The 24,651-nt window shown below is 38.7% G+C and overlaps 1 protein-coding gene across 1 annotated transcript; it reads left to right on the top strand.

The window, feature by feature from the left end:
- The first annotated feature begins 427 nt into the window (after window positions 1-427).
- Window positions 428-24,247, top strand: LOC103876748 (tubulin beta-1 chain-like). The gene is made up of 3 exons (XM_031655494.1): window positions 428-479; window positions 21,326-21,790; window positions 23,678-24,247. Exons 1-3 carry the CDS (start codon window positions 428-430, stop codon window positions 23,695-23,697), a joined length of 537 nt encoding a protein of 178 aa, XP_031511354.1. The 3' UTR covers window positions 23,698-24,247.
- Window positions 24,248-24,651: the final 404 nt, after the last annotated feature.

Raw genomic sequence — 24,651 nt, 5'->3', positions numbered from 1 at the left:
CACAAAGCACCTACCACAATGCTTGACTCTGTGCATTACCTCTACAAACGTTAGTTTCCTGCAGTTATTCCCTGAGCAAAGGATGCTTTGTGTATTTCTTTAATAATGTTCAAAAATACCATGTTAGCACAGGTACCAAGTGGACCCTGGTAGAGAAAAGACACCAAAAAAGTACAACACATGCTGGAAAGCTAAAAGAGCCTTTTTACTCTCTTTGCTTAATAACTTGCTCTAAAGTTGGGCCTTAATTCTTTTTCAGCACCAAAAATCTAACATCTGCTGGCTTCTATGATTTCTCTAAAATGTTCACTTGTTTGTACCATATCTTTTTCAGCAACATCATATTTGCAGCAAGCTAATATCTCCCAAATTCAAGAACAAGAGTAAACCCAAGGCATGAGGACAGACTACTGCAGAGAGTACTAATATGGATAGGTATCCCTGGGCTAAAGAGGGTCTGAAGCCGCCAGGTGATCAAGGTAGTGCCCAGGCACTGTGTTGAGAGTCCACGAGGGAATATGCATGACTGGGCCCCCTTCCTGTTGAGTAGGTGATCTTGTGCCTCCTTCCAGATCTCTCTCAAAGCCCCTTTCTTATATAGCCCCAGGAAGGCAGTGACTTTTCCCCTGTGTTCTCACAACACATTCTCTCTACCGTATTTTTAAACTTTATGAGTTTCTTGAACTTTTTGAACATACTAGGATGATACAGTGTATTTAGAACAGTACAGTGAACACCTCTGTGCCTTCCACCTAGACACTGAGACTCTAGAGTTCTTAACTCCTCAGTAACTCCGATCTGCGGTCCTTACATATGTCATCATGTAAGATGGGGCCTTATTCTGGTTGTAAACCCTAGTTGATGCTGTTGATTCTGTCACATCCAAGATCCTGACACATGTTTCTTTCTCCTATGCATTCCTAGATGACGCTCAGCTCTAGCTTGGGCTCCCGAGGTCATCTGTGAGTTTCAGAAGTTTATTTCCCAACTAAAATATAAGTTGAAGCTTTAATATTCTCTACCCTACAGTCATGCTGTAGGCATGGTCTAAGTGGTTTTACTTATTCTCCTTTCTATCACTATTATTCTTGGAGGATGTGTGGAAAAACTAATTTAGTGACTTCCATTATTGCCACTCAGGGGTTCCCAACCCCCAGGCCATGGACCATTCTATGGCCTGTTAAGAACTGGGCTGCACAGCAGAAGGTGGGCAGTGGGCAAGCAAAGCTTCATCTGTATTTACAGTCCCTCCCCTTTGCTTGCATTACCACCTGAGCTCCGCTTCTTGTCAAATCAGCAGTGGCATTAGATTCTCATAGGAGCACGAACCCTATTGTGAATTACACATGCAAGGGATCTAGGTTGCATGCTCCTTACGAGGATCTAATGCCTGATGATTTGTCCCTGTCTCCCATCACCCCCAGATGGGACCATCTAGTTGCAGGTAAATAAGCTCAGGCCTCCCACTGATTCTATATTATGCACAGTAAAATTATTTAGTTATATATTTATATATTACAGTGTAATAATAATAGAAACAAAGTACACAATAAATGAAATGCACTTGAATCATCCCAAAACCATCCCCCTCCCCAGTCCATGGAAAAATTGTCTTCTACAAAATTGATCTCTGGTGCCAGAAAGGTTGGGGACCACTGTTCTAACTGCCTTCTCTTTTGTGTGTGCCTTGTCTCCATGACATTGAAAGAATAATAAATTTGATCTGTATAACTCCAAAGGACACACCTGTGACATAAGGTTGGAAACTATGAAGAGGTAGGTTCTGGCTCTAAACATAAAAGGTCTTTGTTATTTTTATTTTACATATATTTATTTACTTAGTTTTATAGATTTAGAGGGCCCGGAGTGCAGTTTTGTTACATTGATATATTGTGTGGTGATGAAGTCTGAGCTCCTAGTATAACTATCACCCAAATAGTGTATATTACACTCAATAGGTAATTTCTCATGCTTCACCCCACTCCCACCCTCCCAGCTTTCTGAGATTCCAATGTCTATTATTCTACCCTGCATGTCTCTGAGTACACGTTATTTAGCTCTCACCTATAAATGAGAACATTCAGTACTTGACTTTCTGTTCTGAGTTATTTTACTTTAGATAATGGCCTCCAGTTCTATCCATGTTGCTGCAAAAGGCATGATTTCATTCATTTTTATGGTTGAGCAGTATTCCATGGTGTGTGTTGTGTGTGTGTGTGTACACACGCGGTATATATATACACACACACACACACATATATATATACACACACACACATATATATATCACATTTTCTCTATCTAATTCTCCATTGATATTCACTTAATTTGATTCCATGTCTTTTCTGTTGTGAATAGCACTGCAATAAACACACAACTGCAAGAATCTTTTTCATATAATGATATATTTTCCTTTAGGTATATACCCAGTAGTAGAATTGCTGGATCAAATTGTAGTTCTATTTTTTGTTCTTTGAGAAATCTCCATACTGTTTTCCTTAGAGGCTCTACTAATTTATCTTCCCACCAACGGTTTATAAGCATTCCCTTTTCTCTGCATCCTAGGCAACATCTGTTATTTTTTGACTTTTTAATAATAGCTGTTCTGACTGGTATAAGATGGTATCTCATTGTGGTTTTAATGTGCATTTCTCTAATGACTTGGGATGTTGAGAACTTCCTCATATGCTTGTTGCCCATTTGTATGTCTTCTTTTGAAAAACGTGGAAGGTCTTTTTAAATCGTGAGAGCTGTCCAGAGAGTTAGGAATGTACATTAGAAAGTTACTGTATTCCAAATTTCTGAATGACATTGCAGAAAGATCAAATTAGCCTCCTGTTTTAAAGAGCCTCACATTTTAGCAAGAAAGACACATACATTAAGAAATAAATACAGTCAAGACTTGTAGCCTTTAGGACAGGTCGTGCAAGGACAAATAAGCGGAAGGCAGTTGAATCTACCACAGGATGCAAGTTATCAGATGGGAATATTGAATGTCCTCAACTAAGATTTTTTTCTACCCATTGAGCTGCCTTTTGGATTTTATTTTTTATGAAAATAAAACTTCTACTTAAGACTCGTTCCCCAGTGACCCATTGTGTTGGCTTTGAAACTTCTTATCCTCTAGCCATAACTAAGAAATTTATGGACAGAGTATGAGATGTGAGCACATTAGAAGGCAGCCAGAGCACATTATTTCTCTAAAATAAGCAACTGACATTTAAAAAGCTAGAGGCAAGGCAAGAAAGATGTATCTCAGGCTACTGCCTTACACTCATGTTCTTCCCTGGGGAGAACAGCATAAGAAATAGTCACCTACTTTAGACATTTCTCCAAAAAGAAAGAAGTGACCAGCTATTTACCTGGCAGATTTCTGGATTAGCCAACATAAACCTGGATTATGAGCTAGGAAACTAGGGAGCTTTTCTCCTGTCATTGGAAATGTGAGGTTAAGAAGAAAGGAACTAGATCCTTGAACCCACATGCAAATAAAGTTCAGTTTAAAGGGGACATTTGAAGAGTAATTTTTAAAGGGTAAAATCATGACTCTCATATAAAAATAAACTTAGCATGAATCAAAGATTTTACTTAACTCACTAATGAGATGACCAACAAGATGTTGCAACCAATTCAGAGGAGAATTAAAACATGTATATATGTATTTATATATCTATACACATATGTGTGCATGTACATATACCATCAGGAATGCTAAAATGTACCTTAAAATGGATAAAAACTGACTTTTCCAAGGGAATGAGAGGAGAAATCAATTGTCTTTTTCAGTAGACAAAATGCGTTTGCATATCTATGAACGAAATCATTTGCACTAGGTATCTGTAATTTAAGACACTGAAAAAACAGACATGGGAAAGCACAAAGACTGAATAAAAGCAGCAACCAAGATGACAATCTCTACTTTCCCACTGAATTCACCCAGTAATATTTTTGCTTCATTTCCAAGTTTTTCACAGGGTTTCCCTCCATGGACTAACTTCCAGGCAGCTGGCTAAGGTGCCTGTAGGTCATCATTCTAAGAGATTGAATAATCTCCACAAGGTCACCAGAGTCAGAAACTCCAGCAACATTTCCTTGCTCTTCCTCCTCCTTCATATTCAAACTGCAGCTCTTCTCTCAATCTGACCTCAGAAATAAATCACTTGTGTTTGTGTCCCTGTGTCCCATCTCCCCACAGCTGTTGTCTCCAAGCTTTCATCACTCCCCCCATGTATACCATTAGCTGTGGATGAGTTCCAGTGTATCCTAAGCATTCGTAGAGCAAGGTTGAAGTATCCATAAATGAAGGTAGAGATTAACAGGACAACATCTGTCAGGAAACTGCCCCTGTTCTGTTATGCCTATGGTTATCTCCTCTGTGTAGCCCTCTTTAACTCCACCTCTTCTGACAAATATTTAGTGTTTCCTTCTCTGTGCTCCAAAAGCTCCTCATTTGCTCCTCTTTTAGGGCCCCATCTCTGATTTGTTCCAGATCTTGTTTTGTAGACCCCTGTCTTCCTACGCTGTAGAAGGCAGGCTCCTTGAAACTAAGGGTCATGCTTGTAGCATCCTCATGCCTCCCCCAAACTCACTTGATTTTTAGTGAAAGGTCAGACAATTCAATGAAATTGTAAAATAATTTACTGGATACCATTACATAAGACCTAGAAAGTGAAATTGAAATAAACTCCTTTACGATGATGGCCAGAGTAGAAGCTGAGCCGTGCTAAAGATGGAAACAAACAAAAGATCAGGATTCAAGGGCTCACTGAAGTGTCAGAGAACCTCAGGGAGCAAATAATTTTTAACCCCCTTCAGTGGTTTCCCCAACTTTAACAGGACATTATCTCATTAAACAAAGGCCCCTACAAGACTAGGCCCACCCAAGAACCGAAACAATCTCAGCGTGTTTTCACTCACTATGTAAGATACTTGGTTTATGTAGGATTTACATGGGATACTTGGAATTTTCCAGACATGACATGCCATTTTAAAACCCATATCTTTGTACATTATGTCTGAAATGTTCACTTTACTATTTTAGGCCTTAACACCAAATGTCTTCTCTTTTATGAAACTTTTCCTGATCTCCCCTAATATACAGTTGACTACTCTGACCCCTCTGTATCCTTTTTGCCTCCTTACTTATAAATCAAATTCAATTCACAAAGACACTGGCTTTGGTCTTCCAGATATTAGAATGGTTCCCTCCAGCTACACAGAGAACACAGAAATTTGTTAGGTAGGCTCACATCTTTATAGTCATATTTTCTTTTCTTTAGAGAGGTCTCTGAATTCTAACTCTCCCAGCCTCTCTCCGTTTCCTTAATCATTTACATCCCGGAGAGGATGAATGCTTTACTCAACTGTGAAGCAGAAAAAAATTGGGAATGAGAAGCTAAGTACGTCTGTTCCTTTTTCTCCTTAGAAACTCACGACCTCCTGAAAGTACGCATTCTACTCTTCTTCCCCATGCTGTAAATTTACAGTCCAGAATCCAATGTAAGGAGGTCTCAGGGTTTTCTATGGTGTTCAATAGCTCATTATTATATTAATAGCCTGCCTAAGCCACATTCTCCAACATCACTTTAATTTCAGTAGTGAAAATAATATCTTGATCTCTGCCTTGGAGTCATGGAAGTGTTATTGCCTGGGTCCCATAAGTTCTCAAGAGTATTTCCCTTCCTGACAGAAACACACACTCCCAGCTCCCAAATAAATCTTGGACTTGGTTTACTTAGATTTAGTTACTTACTTGGTTTACTTAGACTTGGTTTACTTGGACTTAGTACTTGGAGTACTGAGAGGAACTGGAAGGGTAGAGGGTTGGGAAGAGGCAGGTCATGTTCTCTAGCTTGTCCTTGGGAAAGTTTCCACTCCTCAGAACACTTCTTCCCCTATAGAAACTTGCATGCAGCACATAAACACCACAATCACACAGAATATTTCTAGAAACTGTTAATGGAGGAAAACATCTTACTTTGCCTTTCTTTCCCCCTTACCTAGACCATCCTCCATCACAGCTCACAAAAGGCTGCCATACAATTATTGTAATCTGACGGGCACTTCACAATTTCTCTAAGCTCTTAAGTGGATTTACTTCCTTTACATATTTCATTTTCAGAAGAGTAATTGGAATGAGTCAGTCTCTTTTATTGCCTCCAATTTGCCAAAAATCCTCCTTGAGGAAGACTAAGGCAGGTACTGTTTTGGACTTATTATGTATTTTTCATCAGAGACAGAAAGACAATCTTAGATTTGGTGTTTCCAGTTTCAATTTTGCTCTGGTTAACTCAGTGTTGGCCGGAGTTTCATCAGATCACTCTGATTATCTCAGTCCTTCACAATCCTTCCCATTTATGCAAGATTGATTCCCAACTGTTGTCTTACTTTAGTCCAATTTTCCTTTTCAAGTTTATTTCTCACAATAATACAAACTTCCTACTTAGTCAATCTTGTGCTTTCCTTGTTTCCAAAAAAATGCTTACAAATTCTTCCTTGTGTACTTTTTCTTCAGTGGTTCTCCATTGAGAATATTATTGTTTCCTGCTGATCCAAGTCTACCCTTCAAAGGCCAGTTCTAATCTTACTTCCTTTAAGAAGATGTCAATCCCACCTTGTAAATACCCTATAATACTTAGATGAATCAGTCATGTTTTATTTGCAGATAGTACTTCATGGCTAAATTGCTTTTACTTGTTACTAATATTATCTCTTATGTAATACCCTGAGATTCACACACCTCAAGGATCTCATAGAGTTATCAGGAATTCAGAAAAATAAACAGATCATCACTGTTCATTGTGGAATGCATGTGTCGATAAAGGAAAGTACAGGGGTCTTTAAGAGTACTAGTGAGGGGCAATTACCCAAGGTCAGGAAAGATTTTTTGCACTGAGTATAAGGAGCTATGCATTGCTCATTAGATAGCTAAAAGCAATAGTGTCTCAACCTAGAGGGAGAAGCATGTGCAAAGACCCAGAGGAGTAAGCAGGCCTGCCAAATATAAGGATTTGCAAGCAGGAACAAATGGTTTGGGGCGGGGTGCCAGGGTGGGTGTTTGGTAGAGCTGGAGAGAGCCAAACCCGGTGGCGTAGGAGCCAGAGTGTGAATGCTCTTGCCGGCTAAGACACAGAACTTAGCATATAATATAAGCACAGGGGGCATGATGGAAAACTCCATTTGTTTGCAATTCTCATGATCAGAGACTCTAGAAAAAGCACTTCCTGCGTTAGATGAATGTCAAGTGGACAGAACTGGTTTTTCTTTAATAATCAGGAGATTGTTGCAGGAACCCAGACAAAACATGAGGAAAGCACAGTCTGCCCCATGCCCTTTGTTATTTCATGAGGTGAATGTTGTCTCCTGAATGGCTTCACTAAGTGCCACGAGGGCAAGAACTGGGCCTGATTTATTTCTGCCTGAAAGTGCCCAGCAGGGTAGAGGCATGTAGTAGACTTCCGCAGGGATGCTGAGTTCAAACAGTCATCCTTTATGTTCCTCCTGCTTATTATCTTCTTCCTGATTACTTATCTAGGGGGCACAAGACTGGACATGAAGTGCAGAAATAGTGTCTACGTGTCAGATCTACCATTTAAGATTTGTTTTTATAAACTATTAAGTACATACAAGAGAAAAGTTACAAAGACAATAAAACAAACTTCCTGGATTCAAATGGGATGTTAAAAATGGGAGATTATGATTGCCTTGGGTACACCTAAGCTTGTGTTTTGTCACTGTCATACTTTTCTTTATAGTTTAATCACATCATGATGTATATTCTTGGACCATATATAGTCATGCTTTGCATATTTTTGAACATTATAAAAACAGATTCATATTGTATGCATTACTCCAAGACTTACTTTTTTCAATCAATATTCTGCTTCTGAGATTCAGCCATACTGACACATTTCTTTTCACTGCTCCGTACCATTAATTAAATGATAAGTTTACAATGTGTTTGTACATTTCTCTAAAAGTGGATAAGTAGGCTGTTTTTTGGACATTGCAAGGTTGCTATGATAAACTTCTCCCAATGGAGTTACTAATATCTGATTCTGTGACTAGTATCAAAATTTATAAACTTTCAATTTTTACTGGTCTTGATATTAGAAATGTAAATGACAATTGTAGGGATGAGAAGTTTTCAATATGAATGTGTAGAGAACAGAATAATTGCTGATATCACCTTTCTAATAGAATAAAAATTAGGTGGAACTTCACAGAACATTTTCATTTCTGTGACCATAAGAATACAATAAACCAATAGTAGTGTTAGAAATGATCCCTGATGGAGCAAAGATCTTATATAATTTTTTTTTTTTTTTTTTTTTTGAGACGGAGTCTTGCTCTGTCGCCCAGGCTGGAGTGCAGTGGCATGATCTCAGCTCACTGCAAACTCCACCTCCCGAGTTCAAGCGATTCTCCTGCCTCAGCCTCCCGAGTAGCTGGGATTACAGACGCTCACCACCCCACCCAGCTAATTTTTGTATTTTTAGTAGAGATGGGGTTTCACCATTTTGGCCAGGCTGGTCTTGAACTCCTGACCTCAGGTGATCCGCGCACCTCAGCCTCCTAGAGTGCTGGGATTATGGGCGTGAGCCACTACACCCGGCCATATCTTATATAATGTTAAATATTGCCTCTAATTATTTTGCTTTCATATTTTCATGCTATAGCTTCTGATAATTAATGAGAAGACCTCCAGAGGGTTATAAACTGCCTGATTATAAAGCTTGTAAATGTAACTTCTAACCACAAAGATTACAAAACATATGCTGTATGCTATGAGATATTGTAACTATTCTCTTAAAAGATTAAAAACAATTGTTCTAGAAAACTGAATTTTCTTACTTAAGCTATAATTCACCATCCTTGTGTTCATTGATTTGCATGTGTTAAATAATTCATCACTGTGTAGGCTATGTTTTGTTTTTGTTAATCAAAGAGCATTTTGACTGACTTTCATCTACAGTGACGGTCATTGAGGCCTCCCCTGCAGGCTCTGGTCAAACACAAGGTGAGGCTGGATGTCATTCCCAGTGACCTTGGGCAAAGCAATCTACCTGAACCTCAGATTTCTTTAAAATAGGTATTATAATCTCAACTTTGCCTTTCTTAAATAACCAAGAAGATCAAGTAATATCAAGTTAGGAGAAGTGCTTCATAATCAGTAAAATTCTGGACAAATGCAATCGATGATGAAGACAGTTATGAGAATTATGTTACTATTATGCCCAACTAGTTAAACCACAAAAAGACATAAAGCTTTTTATAGGGAATGGAGTAGATATTAGGGTTCAAACAGAATCTTTGAATTTTCCCATTCAGTAGATGTGTCTGTCTGGGAAGCACAGTATTATGGATAAAACTGTTCCCCTAAAATTCATATGTTCAAGTCTTGACTCCCAGTACTTCAGAATGTGACCATATTTCAAAATAAAGTCAATGCAGATGCGATTAGTTAGGTTACGATGAGATCATGGAGTGAAATGGACTCCTTCTCCAATATGACCAGTGTTTTCATAAAAAGGGAAAATTTGTACACAGATATGCACATGGGTGTAATTACATGTGAAGCTGAAGGCGGAGATCAAGGTGGTGCTTCTATATGTTGAGAAATGCCTAAGATTGCCAGAAAGAAAAGCCACCAGAAATTACATAAGAGTCATGGAACACATCCTTCCTCACAGCCCTGAGAAGGAAGCAACACTGTCAACACCTTGATCTCAGACTCCTGGCTTTCAAAACAGTGAGGTGATAAATTTCTGTAAGCCACCCATACATTCTTTACAGCAACTTTAGAATGCCAACATATGTAGACCGCTGCTTACAATATTATATTATTAAGGAAAATCATTGCAGTATTTGGTCAGATTTATAAACATGTTTCAAAGTAATAGAATGAAGCCAGGCACAGTGGCTTATGCCTGCAATCCCAGCACTTTGGGAGACTAAAGCAGGAAGATTGCTTGCATCCAGGAGTTCAAGTCAAGCCTGGGCAACACAGTGAAACCCTGTATCTTCAAAACATAAAATGTTAGCCCGGTGTGGTGGTGCATGCATGTGGTCACAGCTACTTGGGAGGCTGAGGTGGAAGGATTGTTTGATCCCATGAAGTTGAGGCTGCAGTGAGCCGTGACTGCACCACTGCACTCCAGTCTGGGTGACAGAACAAGCCTCTGTCTCCAAAATAATTGAGGTAACGGAATGGATGACCAATACTAATGCCAGGGAGCTGATGGTTATAATACTCTTACATATAGAATATTAGTGACAAATCAGCACGAAAAAATGGCCAACCTCATCATTATGCAAAGGATTTGAAAAAGTTACTTTTTTCTCCTAATAACAAAGTAAAGATAACTTGATGCAATATAGTCCGTGCTGCGGAGCAGTTGATGACATATCCACTCTCATTTTCTATTTGTGAAATAGTAGTTGGTATAATCTTTCTTAAAATCAAGTTGGCGCAACCTATTAATTACCATAAAATACAATCTCAAACTTCGGATAATCCATCTTAAGAAACTACGGTATAATGTTTACATGCAGAATTATAGATAAAAGGTAGGAATTTTAGTGTTATTTTTGTTAGTATAAGAAAGAAAACAACCTAACACCCAAACAACATGGAGATGGTTTAAATTTATCATAATGTGTTTTATTTGAATTATTTTCAAGGATGTTTAAAATATATTGATAAGTCACCGACACAGAATATATACATAACGGGGTTTCTCAAAATCTAGTACAGAGACCACTGTGGTCCCCAAGGCCCTAGGGGTTTATGAAGTCAAAACTATTTTCACAATAATGCTAAGACATTATTGACCTTCTCAATTTTATTCTTTTTTTTTTTTTTTTTTTTTTTTGAGGCAAAGTCTTGCTCTGTCACCCAGGCTGGAGTGGAGTGGCATGACCTTGGCTCACTGCAGCCTCCGCCTCCCAGGTTCAAGTGTTTCTTCTGCCTCACCCTCCCGAGTAGCTGGGACCACAGGCATGTACCACTACACCCGGCTAATTTTTGTATTTTTAGTAGAGACGGGGTTTCACCATATCGACCAGGCTGGTCTCGAACTCCTGACCTTGTGATCCACCGGCCTTGGCCTCCCAAAGTGATGGGATTACAGGCATGAGCCACCGCACCCGGTCTCAATCTTATTCTTTCATGAGGGTTTGGTGAAGTCTTTTAGAGGTTATAGGTAATATCACTATTATCTTTAAAGGCTATTTACTTACTCCCCTCTTTTCCAATTTTACATTTATATGAGGCTGGATTTTCTTCATGAACTTTATCCACAGCACTATATCTTAGTGGGTTTAATGCAGAAGTAGATATGAGAAACCAGCTGTTTTCTGCTAAGTCAGACATCAGAAAGATTTGTGAAGCAATGCCACTATGTTCACTAAGTTTTGTTGTCTTTTACTAAAACATGTTACTTGGGTTAATTAACAAGTAATAGGTTTAATATTGCAATTATAATAAATTTTTAAAGTATACTTTTTCTCTGGTTTAACATACAACAATAAATATCGACAAAACACATAAACAAAACCTTTGGAATCTTCAATAATTTATAAGATGTAAAGGAGTTCTAAGGTCAAAAAGCTTTATAATTCATGTCATAGAAAATATCATTTCACCACTACAAGAAAGAGCTGGGAAAAATGTGCTGAATTGTTGCGACTGAGCTGAATTGCTAAGACTCATTATCTACAGTTGTTAGGTTTAAGGGTCATTGTTATTTTAGCATCTTTATTTTTCTCTGTTTCCAAAATTTTCCACTTTAGAACGCATTTCTTTTACATCAGATGGAGGGTAATTTTTTTTAATTTGTGCTTTTATTCTTTACCTTAAAAAAAAAAAATCTCTTTACCCTTAAGTCATCATTTAGAACCTAAAATTGCAGAGTGTCTCTTAATTACACTTGCATAGAGAGTTTCAGCTCATAAAATTCTGCCAGATTTAAGATCTGCAGGCAAATTAGCCATAAGCTATATAGAGGTAGAATTTATAAATGTAAATTGTACTGCACCAGCATTTTCCAGAGAAATGGTCTTTAAAACACCACTGAGCAGAGGAGGTATCTTCCAGAGGATACCCATGACAAGACTGAGATAAAAATTAACTTTGTGTTTACTTATTCACAGATTTTATTACTAAAGAATCTTAAAAATTGGCCTTAAATCTTATCCATTTCAAAATCTCACTAGTACAGCAAGTCCCCAACTAGGGCTAACCATCCGTTTGCCTGGGTACTCCAAATGACCAAAGATTTTGGCTGACACATTCCACTATTAATCAGTTTTGATTATTTAAAAAAATCTAGCTGAGTTACGGCCCGCTTAATGTTTACAACTTAACGTGTGTGATTGCGGGCTAGCTTCACAGGTCAAGAATCATGTTCTCCTTTCTTTTCTCTTTCTGTTTGATACAGAGTCTCTCTCTCTGTAGCCCAGGCTAGAGTGCAATGGCATGATCATAGCTCACTGAAAACTTGAACTCCTGGACTCAAGGGATCCTCCTGTCTTGGCCTTACAAAGTGCTGAGATTACAGGTGTGAGCCACTAAACCCAGGAAGCATCACGTTTTCAATGTTGTGAGAATAATAGCTTATGTTTTCATAGAGTTGTTGTGAGGATTATGCGGCATAATATATAAAACAAACCTTGCAGTGCCTCACATAAAATTGGTGCATAACTGATGCACAACACACATTGTTATTTTTGTATTTTCAAATACTCCCAAACTGATATTGGAACCAGGTAAAATGTCCCCACTCATTTTCTTAGGAACATTCTAGGATCTGCTTACCTCTCTCTGATCAATCCTGCCCACTGTTCTATTTCCAGTTTTTACATCCTCCAGCAAACCTTCCCAGCCTACCCAGGATTTCTCTCCTGTTGTCCAGAGCTTCTAGAGCATATACTGGTTGTCGGGGATACCTTCTGCTGTCCCCAGAGCCATACTACAAGCTTCTTAACAGGCTGGACTAAGTCGTCTGATTCCTTCCTTATCTCCCAGTGGGTGCCTAGGATAGCCTTTCTCTGGACTGACACATCATCTCTTCTATGGATTTGTTCAACATTTCTCCTCTTGAGAATTTGGGATAATTTTAGTCTCTTTGCTTATATCCAATGGAATAATTATTAGAGTAAATTAAATTCCCACTTTCCTTTCCATGATGATGAAATTTTACTTTCTGTTAGAATAAGAATCTTTGGCCAAATTCAAAGAAATGTGATTAGCATTTTGCCATTTCTCTATCCTTTGGGATTACGCAATGCCTCAGACCAATTCTCACTCAGAAAAGTTTTCATATATGTAAACTCCCAAGGCCAATAACTCCTCAAATGCTTTGCCATTCATTTCATCCACCTGTCAGCAGAAGACTGTAATGTCCCAGAACTATATGGAGAATAGGGAGCCGTGAGAATCTTATACATGTAATGCATGTTACTATTGTGGTCTTTGTCCTTACATTGGAAACTTAGAGATTACAAATAGGCTAAGACTAGCTTCCAGAGTACTCCATGCCAAAACTCAAAATTCCTGCAGATATATAAACCAGAAAGATGCATATCTTTTATGTTTTTCACTTCTACCCCAGGGCACTCTAAGTGAAGACATGTTTGTTTAGACATAGGGGAAAAAACATCATTCAATTGCTATCGGAAAAAAAATCTATTGCATACCATTTTGCTTTGAAGAGTCCAGACAGAGTGGAAGGAGAGTGACAGATTTCAAAATTTCTGAGTTTATGTTAAATTATCTTTTAAAGAAGAACTATGTATGAATATGGAAATTAGATCTCAAAAGTATCATGAGGGCTGGGCGCAGTGGCTCACGCCTGTAATCCCAGCACTTTGGGAGGACAAGGCAGGCAGATCACCTGAGGCTGGGAGTTCGAGACCAGTCTGACCAGCATGGAGAAACCCCATCTCTACTAAAAACACAAAATTAGCTGGGTGTAGTGGCTCATGCCTGTAATCCCAGCTGCTCAGGAGGCTGAGGCAGGAGAATCGCTTGAACCTGGGAGGCAGAGGTTGCAGTGAGCCGAGATCATGCCATTGTACTCCAGCCTGGGCAACAAGAGCAAAAGTCCATCTCAAAAAAAAAAATTATCATGAGATAACATACGAAAGCACCTTGAACACAGCCCGGTGCACCATAGGGTCAAGATTAATGCTGCCATCATCTTATTTCCCTCTGTTTTGCATGTTATGCAAAACCTGAACTATTTTTATTGCTATAGCATAGGGTGGAGAACTTGCCAACTATTTCAACATGGGGAAACTATTGCTCATATTCTTCGGAGCACATCACTCTCCCACATTTACTCATCACAATGAAAGTTGTAAGGTGACAATCAGTCATTATTGTTTTCATATTCTTCTTTACGGCTAGCAATTTTGATATTTCATAGAGAACTGGACAGACTTTCTGAAAGGTCGATTTTTGTGAGGTTTCAGTCTTATAATGCCAGATCTCATAGTCAACGGTCACCAGCCTGCATCTTTCTCACCTTCATTATTTTCACCAGACCCTTAAATTGATGTTGTCACAATACGTTATCCCACTAAACTGATACAGAGTTTATGTAATGTATTCTTAATCAAATAATTTTTATAGCCAATGTCAGGCCAAGAAACTGCTTCAAATTCTTTATATGAGTTTAACAGATCCCCTTATATCAACCTGTTCATTAATGCTTTTGCAGTTATAGCAAAGTGATTACACATTCATTTTTAATGTTACATATTCATTTTTAATGTTACATAATGTTACATACTCTCCTTGTCTTCTTTTAAAACTTCAGAGGAGTGCATTATTATGTATGCTGTATTTCTACTCTGTACTTGCCTTCATATGTGTCTGCATGTATGTGTCACATGTGTGTGCCTATATTTGTTTATTTACATAAGGGTTTATGTATACAAAATCACACATATGAGTTTTGTTTGCAATGTGTTTCAGAATAATATACAAGTGTGTGCAGGTTGTGTATGCATTATGTATATATATGTGTGTGTATGGGTGCATGTGTTTGCACATAGTTGTGTGTGTTCACATGTTTCTGTGGGCTTGACACACAAGACTGAAATGCTTGTGTTTCTTTCTCCTTGGAAACCAAAGAGCTCAGCATATTTTGCCTGTTGTTACATAACCTGGATAAGTGAAAATTCAGTGCATTTATCAGGAAAAAATGGATTTTGCAATCTCACACTGTATCTGTTATTTCTTCCTCACTTGGTCAAGAAACTCACTGAGGTGAGTGATCACTGATGAATCATCACTCTGAGAAAGACCGTGACGAAAGGATGTTTAACTGAAGTAACTTTTGAAGGAGTTTTCTTTCTTAATTTGCTTATAATTATTGATTTTAAAAAGATCCATTCTTATTCTCTTATTCTTGGATGTATTTGGTCATGATAACCAGATTTATCTTTGGAAACTATTGAATTTCATGCATAGTTGATCTCAGAATTTAAAAAGTGGTCCTGGCCATGCATAGATTGAGAGAAGCAAAGATTCTGGCAGGTTATATGGTCCCCTGGGGCTCAGCAGCTGCTTGCCCTGTTTTTTGGTAGCAAAATCCAATTTTCACTCTGCCCACATGGAAGACAGCAGGGACCACACTAGTTCACAGAATTTTGACTTCCTCATTTGTGAAACGTGACCAAACACATCAATTTCAGTGGCAGGCAGGAGATTAGAAGAATATCAGATAAAGTTGAACAAATTGCAATCATCAAACACAAACTGCCACAAAAGTGCCAGATCAGAATCAGGGACAGATCTGAAGTTAGGGAACCAGAATGTACATAGAATGTGATTTGGAAGAAGCTCTCACTTTTTCAAGTGATATCCAGTCTACAACTGTACAGATTTAAATGGTTTTTGATTTATTTTCTGTTAGAACACAACTCATATCATTCAACTAACCTATATAGATAACTTCAGAAGTTCTCCTCTCTGTGGACCATAGGATGAAATTTAAATTCTTAGCTTGTTATATGAGGCACTCCATAATTAAGCTTCAGCCTCTCCCTACAATGTGATTACCCATAGTTACTTTCTCAAGCCTTCTACAGAATGACTCACCACATTCTATGAAAAGCCAGCTCACCTACTCCCCTCTGGACCTAGCTATATAAAATAATTTATCAAATTTCTTCTCTGATTTCCTGGTCAAGATTTGAAATATTTCTGTTTTCTCTCTGTATCTCTCTCCCTTAAAGAATCTTGTTTGTATTCTTCCTATGGTACTTACTAATTTCTGTTTTGAATGACAGTCATTTAATTACCTACTTAATATCCTTATCTTGCTATCTAAGGACAAGATGTGCTTCACTTGTGCATTCTCCTGGCATCTAACACAGATGCTTGCATATGTTTAACAGATGAAAAAAATATATTTAACAAAAGAATAGGTGAGTAAATGAATGCAAGCAAGACCCGCAACAATTTGATTTCTAAATGTTGTCCTACCACTAACTTAATATCACAGCACCTCTATTTACTTAAATGAACAATACAAATTAGGATTATCTTATTAACTTGGATGCCTTATATAACAAAATCCAAATGATTAACTCAAGATGGATTAAAAACTTAAACCTAAGACCTAAAACCATAAAAACCCTAGAAGAAACCCTAGGCAATACCATTCAGGACATAGGCATAGGCAAAGACTTAAAGACCAAAACACCAAAAGCAACGGCAACAAAAGCCAAAATTGACAAATGGGATCCGATTAAACTAAAGAGCAAAAGAAACTGTCATCAGAGTGAACAGACAACTTGCAGAATGGGAGAAAGTTTTTGCAATCTATCCATCTGACAAAGGGCTAATATCCAGAATCTACAAAGAACTTAAACAAATTTAAAAGAAAAAAACAAACAACCCCATCAAAAAGTGGGCAAAGGATATGAACAGACACTTCTCAAAGAAAGACATTTATGTGGCCCACAAATGTATGAAAAAAAGCTCATCATCACTGGTCATTAGAGAAATGCAAATCAAAACCACAATGAGATACCATCTCACGCCAGTTAGAATGGCAGTCAGGAAACAACAGATGCTGGAAAGGATGTAGAGAAATAGGAATGCTTTTATTCTGTTGGTGGAAGTGTAAATTAGTTCAACCATTGTGGAAGACAGTGTGACGATTCCTCAAGGATCTAGAACCAGAAATACCGTTTGACCCAGCAATCCCATATAAATCATTCTACTATAAAGACACATGAACATGTATGTTTATTGTGGCACTGCTCATAATAGCAAAGACTTGGAACCAACCCAAATATCCATCAATGATAGGCTGGTTAAAGAAAATGTGGCACATATGCACCATTGAATAGTATGCAGCTGTCAAAATGGTTGAGTTCATGTCCTTTGCAGGTACATGGATGAAACTGGAAACCATCATTCTCAGTAAACTAACACAAGAACAGAAAACCAAATACCACATGTTCTCACTCATAAGTGAGAGCTGAACAATGAGAACACATGGACCCAAGAAGGGGAACATCACACACCAGGTCCTGTCAGGGAGTGGGGAGCTAGGGGAGGGATCGCATTAGGAGAAATACCTAATGTAGATGACTGGTTGATGGGTACAGCAAACCACCATGGCATGTGTATACCTATGTAACAAACCTGCACATTCTGCACATGTATCCCAGAACTTAAAGTATAATAAAAAAAATTAATGGAGGTGGGGCCAATTAAAAAAAAGGTTGATGCAAATGCAGGAACAATAGACTACCTCATGCCACATACAAAAACTAATGTCAGATGGTATATTAGTTCGTTCTCTCATTACTGTAAGAAAATACCTGAGACTGGGTAATTTATAAAGGAAAGAGGTTTAATTGACTCACAGTTCTGCACTGCTGCAGAGGCCTCAGGAATCTTACAATCGTGGCAGAAGGGGAAGCAAACACTTCCTTCTTCACATGGTGGCAGGAGAGAGAAATGCAGAGTGAAGGGAGGAATGTTCCTTATAAAATCATCAGATCTCGTGAGAACTCACTCACTGTCACAAGAACAGAATGGGGGAACTGCCCCCATGGTCTAATCACCTCCCAAGAGGTCCCTCCCTCAACATGTGGGGATTACAATTTGGATTACAATTCAAGATGAGATTTGGGTGGGGACACAGGGCCAGACCATATCAGATGGATTAAAGACTTAAATGTCAAACAAAGGCTTTAAACAGAAAACATAGGTGTTATTCAATTAGAGAAAACCACTCTAAAAATCACATGGAACCAAAAAGGAGTCCAAATAGCCAAAGTAATCCTAAGCAAAAATAACAAAGCCAGAGGTATCACACTACCTGGCTTTGAAGTATACTATAAATCCACAGTAACCAAAACAGCTTGGGACTGATACAAAAGAGGACACATACACCAATGAAACAGATTAGGAAACTCAGAAACAAAGCTGCACACTTAAAACCATCTGATCTGCTACAAGACTGACAAAAACAAGTTATGGGGAAAGGACTCCCTATTCAGTAAATGATATTGGAATAACTGGCTAGCCATATGCCAAAGATTGAAGCTCAACCCCTGCCTTTCACAATATATAAAAATTAACACAAAATGGGTTAAATATTTAAATGTAAGACCTCAAATTATAAAAATCTTAGAAGACAACTGAAGAAATACTCTTCCTGATACTGGCCTTGGCAAATTTTTGGCTAAGTCCCCAAAAGCAACTGTGACAAAAACAAATTGACAAGAAAGACCTAATTAAACTAAAGAGCTTCTACACATCAAAATAAACTATCAACAAAGCAAACAGACAACCTACAGAATGGTAGAAGGTATTTGCAAACTATGCATCTGACAAAGGCCTAATATCCAGAATCTATAGGGAACTTAAATCAGCAAGTGAAAACAAGTAACTACATTTTAAAATTGGCAAAGAATATGAACAGACATTTCTCAAAAAAAGACATACAAGCAGCCAACAAACATACGAAAAACTGCTCATCATCACTAATCATCAGAAAAATACAAATCAAGATACTACCTTATGCCAGTCAGGATGGCTGTTATTAAAAAGTCAAAACATAATAGATGCTGGTGAGGCTGTAGAGAAAAGGGAACACTTATACACTGCTCGTGGGAATTTAAATTAGTTCAGTCCCTGTGGAAAGCAGTTTAGAGATTTCTCAGATAACTTCAAACAGAACTACCATTTGGCCCACCAATCCTGTTACTGAGTATATATCCAAAAGAAAATAAATTATTTTACCAAAAGGACACATGCACTTGTATGATCATCACTGCACTATTCACAATAGCAAAGACACGAAATCAACCCAGTCATCCATCAATGGTAGAATGGATAAAGGACATGTGGTACATATACACCATGGACTACTACACAGCTATAAGAAAGAATAAAATAATGTCTTTTGTAGCAACATGGATGGAGATGGAAGCCACTATCCTAAGAGAATTAATGCAGGAAAAGAAAACTAAACATTGTGTGTTATCATTTATAAGTGGGAGCTAAACACTGAGCACACATGGACATAAATATGATAGATGCTGTGGACTACTAGAGGATAGGGAGTAGGGGAGAAACAGATTTTTAAAAGCTCCCTTTCAGGTACTATGCTAACTGTCTGGGTGACAGGGTCCATACTCCAAACCTCAGCGTCATGCAGTACTGCCATGTAACAAATTTGCACATGTATCCACTGTGTCTAAAATAAAAGTTGAAATAAAACAAAATTTGAAAACAAATAGTCATATAATCCAAGTGTTAGAAAGGATATGAATTGATTGATCTCTTATACAATTTCTCTGAAATGTACAATTTTGTGCAATCACTTTGAAAAATATGTTTTGGTTTTATCTAGAAAGTTGAACATTCCTGTATGCTGTGCCCCAGAAATCTCATTCTTAGGTATTTACCCAAGGTAAAAGAAAAAAAAAAGATTTAATGAAAAAATTTCAAGATCATAGAAGATAATAAAACTTTATTCCATACCTCAGGAAAAAAAATAGAAGATAATAAAAAAGACTCAAAAGTATCAATATTAGAACAGATATAGCTTAAAACAGAGTCAAAATAAAAAAGCATTAGCTTGAAGAAAAAAATCACGCAAAAATAGTGGAAAAATTACAAAGGGATTGAAATTATTACAGAGAAAATGATATTTATGTCAAAAAGACAAAGGACACCCAACTTTCACATGATTGGTTTCTTAAAAACAGAGAATGGAATAAATGAGACAGAACATACATTCAAATATATAATGAAAAAACACTTTTTCAAGACATAAAAAACCTGCATGTGAAGTTTGAAAAAATGCACTGTGTTTTCAGAAACTGATACAGACCTATAAAGCCAAGAAATATCCATTGAACTTCAAGAATTAATCCAACAAAAGAATAAACTGATAACTTACATTGAGTCTATTTAAATACCAAGACTAAAAACAACATGAGAATTGTGGGTACAAAAAAAGTAAAAACATTATATAATCTAACAATATTAGAAATATAAATATCAGAAAGTGGGAAATTAATGTTTTTAATTAGAAAATTAAGAGGAAATGTAATTATATTCATTTCCTCATTTTCAAAGAAAAACATTGATATTGATAAAAGTAGATACCTCAAAAATACAGATTTATGTATATTATTTATGATTATTGTGTTAACTACAATATAGCTTAAGATTATATTATGAATTTTCAAAATTTTCTACAGGTAAAGCAAAAGTGCACACACTCATACACATGTGCACAGCAATAACAACATCAAAAGAAGCAACAAAATGATAGCAGATCTCTTCTCTCCCTCTCTCTTTATCTCTCTTTATATAAATATATGGAATATATTTATTTATACATTTTTTTCTGGAAAGCCTAAAACAACATACTTCACAAAGTAGGTACTCATAAAATTGAAATATGTCAGTAGTGCTTCAGAGCCATTGAACTTGTTGCCCAAATTCTTCTTGGAGCTCTCAACTGCACTTCCCACCCGACACCACTGACCTCTCCGTTCTCTGAGGTCCTTGTGGTTCTATCGTCTGTGATCTCACTCTTTGAATACAATCCTGGAGACAAAGAGAAGCTAATAATTGGAAAGGATGTTAATGTCATGGCAAAGTCACCTTGCCCCTCTGATTCAATTTCTTCTATTATAAGACGCCTAACTTGATTCCTTCATTGTCTCTAGGGTATGTATCTATTTCCTACCTAGCTAGGTACTTGTGAAAAACTTGAACTCTAGTCTTGGACACCTTTTTCTCATTAAGTACCAAGCTCTATACCTTTCTTGCTCATAGTAAGGACTCTTCCCTCCGGTCTCTCTCCTCCCGCCCACGTCGCTGCGGTTGCCTCCACCACCTCCGCTGTGGCAGTGGCTGCTGGGGTGGTGGCCCTGCATTGTGGCCCCCGGGCTCTCCGCCGGCGACATGGCAGAGCTAGGCGGCTTGCAGCCAGGAGACAATTCTACCAGGGACCCAGCGGCCTGGCGGGAGAGGGGTGGGGAGGGCTGGACTGCCGTGCCCTTCCAGGGAGTGACCCCCTTGGTACACTGACCTCTGGGACCCAGCGGTGCCCGCACTGTGCTCGTGGATCTGAGCCCGGCGTCTTGGACTCTGTGCCCTTGGGGCGGATCTTCAGGCCGGACAACTTCATCTTCGGTCAGAGTGGTGCAGCGAACAACTGGGCCAAGGCACAGCCCACTACAGAAGGCACAGAGCTGGTGGAGTCAGTGATGGACGTTGCCAGGAAGGAGGCTAAGAGCTGTGAGTGCCTGGAGGTTTTCCAGCTGACCCACTCCCTGGGTGGGGGCACTGGGTCTGGGATGGATACCCTTCTCATCAGCAAGGTCTGGGAGGAGTACCCAGACAAATCATGAACACATTCGGCATTCTGCCCTAGCCCAAGGTGTTGAACACAATGGTGGTGGTCCCAGATGAAGGAAGTCCAGTTGCTTGTTCTTGCCATCCAATAACAAGATGTTTTTGCATTGCAACCTTTGTACTCAGGGGCCAGTTTCTCTAGTTCTTTAATGCTGAACATATGCATTTGTCAGAACTATAGTAAAAGATTAGTGAAAACTGGCTGCTAATGGAAACCTGGCCTGACACCCTCTCTGTCCACCAGCTCATAAAAAACACAAAGCACAGACATTTTGCACTGATAATGAAGCTCTCTATGACATCTGCTTCAGAACTCTAAAGCTGCCCACACCCACCTATGGTGACCTGAACCACCTGGTTTCTCCCACCTGGAGTGGGGTCACCCCCTGCCTGTGCTTCCCCAGCCAGCTAAATGTTGACCTACAGAAACTGGCTGAGAATGTGGTCTCATTTCCCTACCTGTACTTCTTCATGCCTGGCTTTACCCTGCTGACCCACAAGGGTAGCCACCATTACTGGGCCCTGATGGTGGCTGTGCTCACCCAGCAGATGTTTCATGCCAAAAACATGATGGCTTCTTGCAACCCCCACCATTGTTGCTACTTAATGATGGCTGCCATTTTCAGGGTCCACATGTCCATGAAAGAGATGGACGAGCAAATGTTTAACATCCAAAAAAGCACAGCAGCTATGTTGCTGATTGGCTCCCCAACAATGTGAAATCGGTTGTCTGTGACATCCCACCCCACCCCAGGGCTAAAAATGTCTGCCACCTTTATGGTCAGCAACACAGTCATCCAGGGGGGAAAAAAAAATCATTTTGCCATGATTTAATGAATAAAGGATTAAATATTAGAAAGTTTAGAGATTGTCTGTATTGGGATTTTTTTTTCTGCCAAACATTCTGCTCATCACTTAACGTGCATTGAATGATTTAATCTTCATAGCAATCCTATTGCTAGTTTATACTTGAACCAAAGCATAAAGGGACTAATAAACATGCCCATGTTAGGATTTGAACCCAGGCAGTCTAGTTCCTGATTAACTACTATGCTGCACCACAGAGGCAAATGAGTAGCATGTATTTTCCTGAGCCTTCAATTGACTCCTGACATACGTTCAAAGACTTAGGATACATGGTTCACTTCCTTCAACATGCCAAGCTGCACCTGCACCAGGGAACTTCATACTCTTTCAGCAGGTGGAGAGGAAGCTCCAGGAGTGGAAAGATGCCCCGTGAAGTAGAGGAGGATATGCAATCCCAGGCATCAATACCTGCTACATTAACAGCTTCTCTGAGAGCCAGGTCCACATGAGGCATAACCAAACGGGTGTGATACTTGACCCTTTGCCAATTTGTTCTTAGTCTGCAGACACCTCAGGAAAGAAAGCTTCTCAATCACTAACCACAGGAAGGTTAGGGAGAAGGTCTAGGAGGAGGAAACCCTCAGGCAAGTCCCAGTTTTAAGAAAATAGCCCAGGCAATGGGTTACCTTTTACGTGTATGTCTAACCAGTGAATCGTGGCATTTGGGCTCTCCTAAAGCTTTGGCAGTTCTAGGAATTATCATTATGGCTGTAGAAATGTGTTCATGTCTTTGAGACTTTTTAGTTCTCTTTTCACTTAAAATAAACCTAACATCACTCATTCATCACTAAATCTCCGTCAGTGCCCTGACATGTGAACACTGATGCTTTCATACGCCTAGATCTATTGCAACACTTACCATATTATGCTATAATCTTGGCTCTCCATCTGTCTCCCCTCTAGACTGTGTGCTCCTAGAGTGAGGGAATAACTTGTTAGTCATGTCTGCATGACCTGTGTCTGAAAGAAGAATGTCTGACACCAAGCAGATATCAATGCTCTGGTGAAATGAGCAAAAGACAAATCAACTGTCCAGTGAAACAACAAATGTATCCAATGAAACTGAATCAAAGGGAAATGTTGAACTTTCTGACTGGAAAGCATGTCTCCCAATCCATGACCTAAGCATCATTTCCAAAGTCTAGGCCCCGACTGGACCTTCAACTTATGCAAGTGCAATTGTAAGTCAACAAGAATATGGATTACTCTCCTCTCTGTGGCATTCAGATCAACATTTTAATTAGTATTCAAGATGCTGATGCAACATTATTCCATGTATGGCATGTAAAATGGCACAACATATATTTTATGTATTTACTAAAAACATAAATAAAAACAACTTATACAGGAATAATCACTTTGACATTTAGGGATGTTGCCTTCCTACTATCATTCTCATTCTCATATGCATGTGACAAATAGCTAGCTAGATAGAGATATAGGTATAGACAGAGAGATGATAGATTATAGATAGATATGTAGATGGACAGATAGATCGATAGATTGATAGATCGATAGATAAATAGATGATAGATAGATAGATAGATAGATAGATAGATAGATAGATAGATAGATAGACAGATAGATAGACAGATAGATATGACTTCGAAAAGATTTTCATGTTTCATCCCCAGAAACTGTGCATATGTTACCTTACATGGTCAAAGAGGTGGCACAGATGTGAGTGAGAGCCTGACTTGGAAAGATAATCCTGGACTGGGCGTGGCTCACCCCTATAATCCTAGCACTTTGGGAGGCTGAGGAGAGTGGATCACTTGAGGTCAGGAGTTCAAGACCAGCATGGCTAACATGGTGAAACCCTGCCTGTACTGAAAATACAAAAATTAGCTGGACTTGGTGGTACATGCCTGTAATCT

The sequence above is a fragment of the Papio anubis genome, chromosome 14 (genome assembly GCF_008728515.1).
Source record: "Papio anubis isolate 15944 chromosome 14, Panubis1.0, whole genome shotgun sequence".
NCBI lineage: Eukaryota > Metazoa > Chordata > Mammalia > Primates > Cercopithecidae > Papio > Papio anubis.
Note: the sequence above shows the minus strand (reverse complement) of the source record. Positions and strands in the feature narration are given on the sequence as shown.

Bases quoted from the DNA above. Each gene is read 5' to 3' on its own strand.
- LOC103876748 (XM_031655494.1), top strand. From the start codon at position 428: ATGGATAGGTATCCCTGGGCTAAAGAGGGTCTGAAGCCGCCAGGTGAT. The intron at 480-21,325 runs GTAGTGCCCAGG...TCTTGCTCATAG, and splicing joins GAAGCCGCCAGGTGATCAAG to TAAGGACTCTTCCCTCCGGT. The intron at 21,791-23,677 runs GTGAGTGCCTGG...TCTCCCCTCTAG, and splicing joins CAGGAAGGAGGCTAAGAGCT to ACTGTGTGCTCCTAGAGTGA.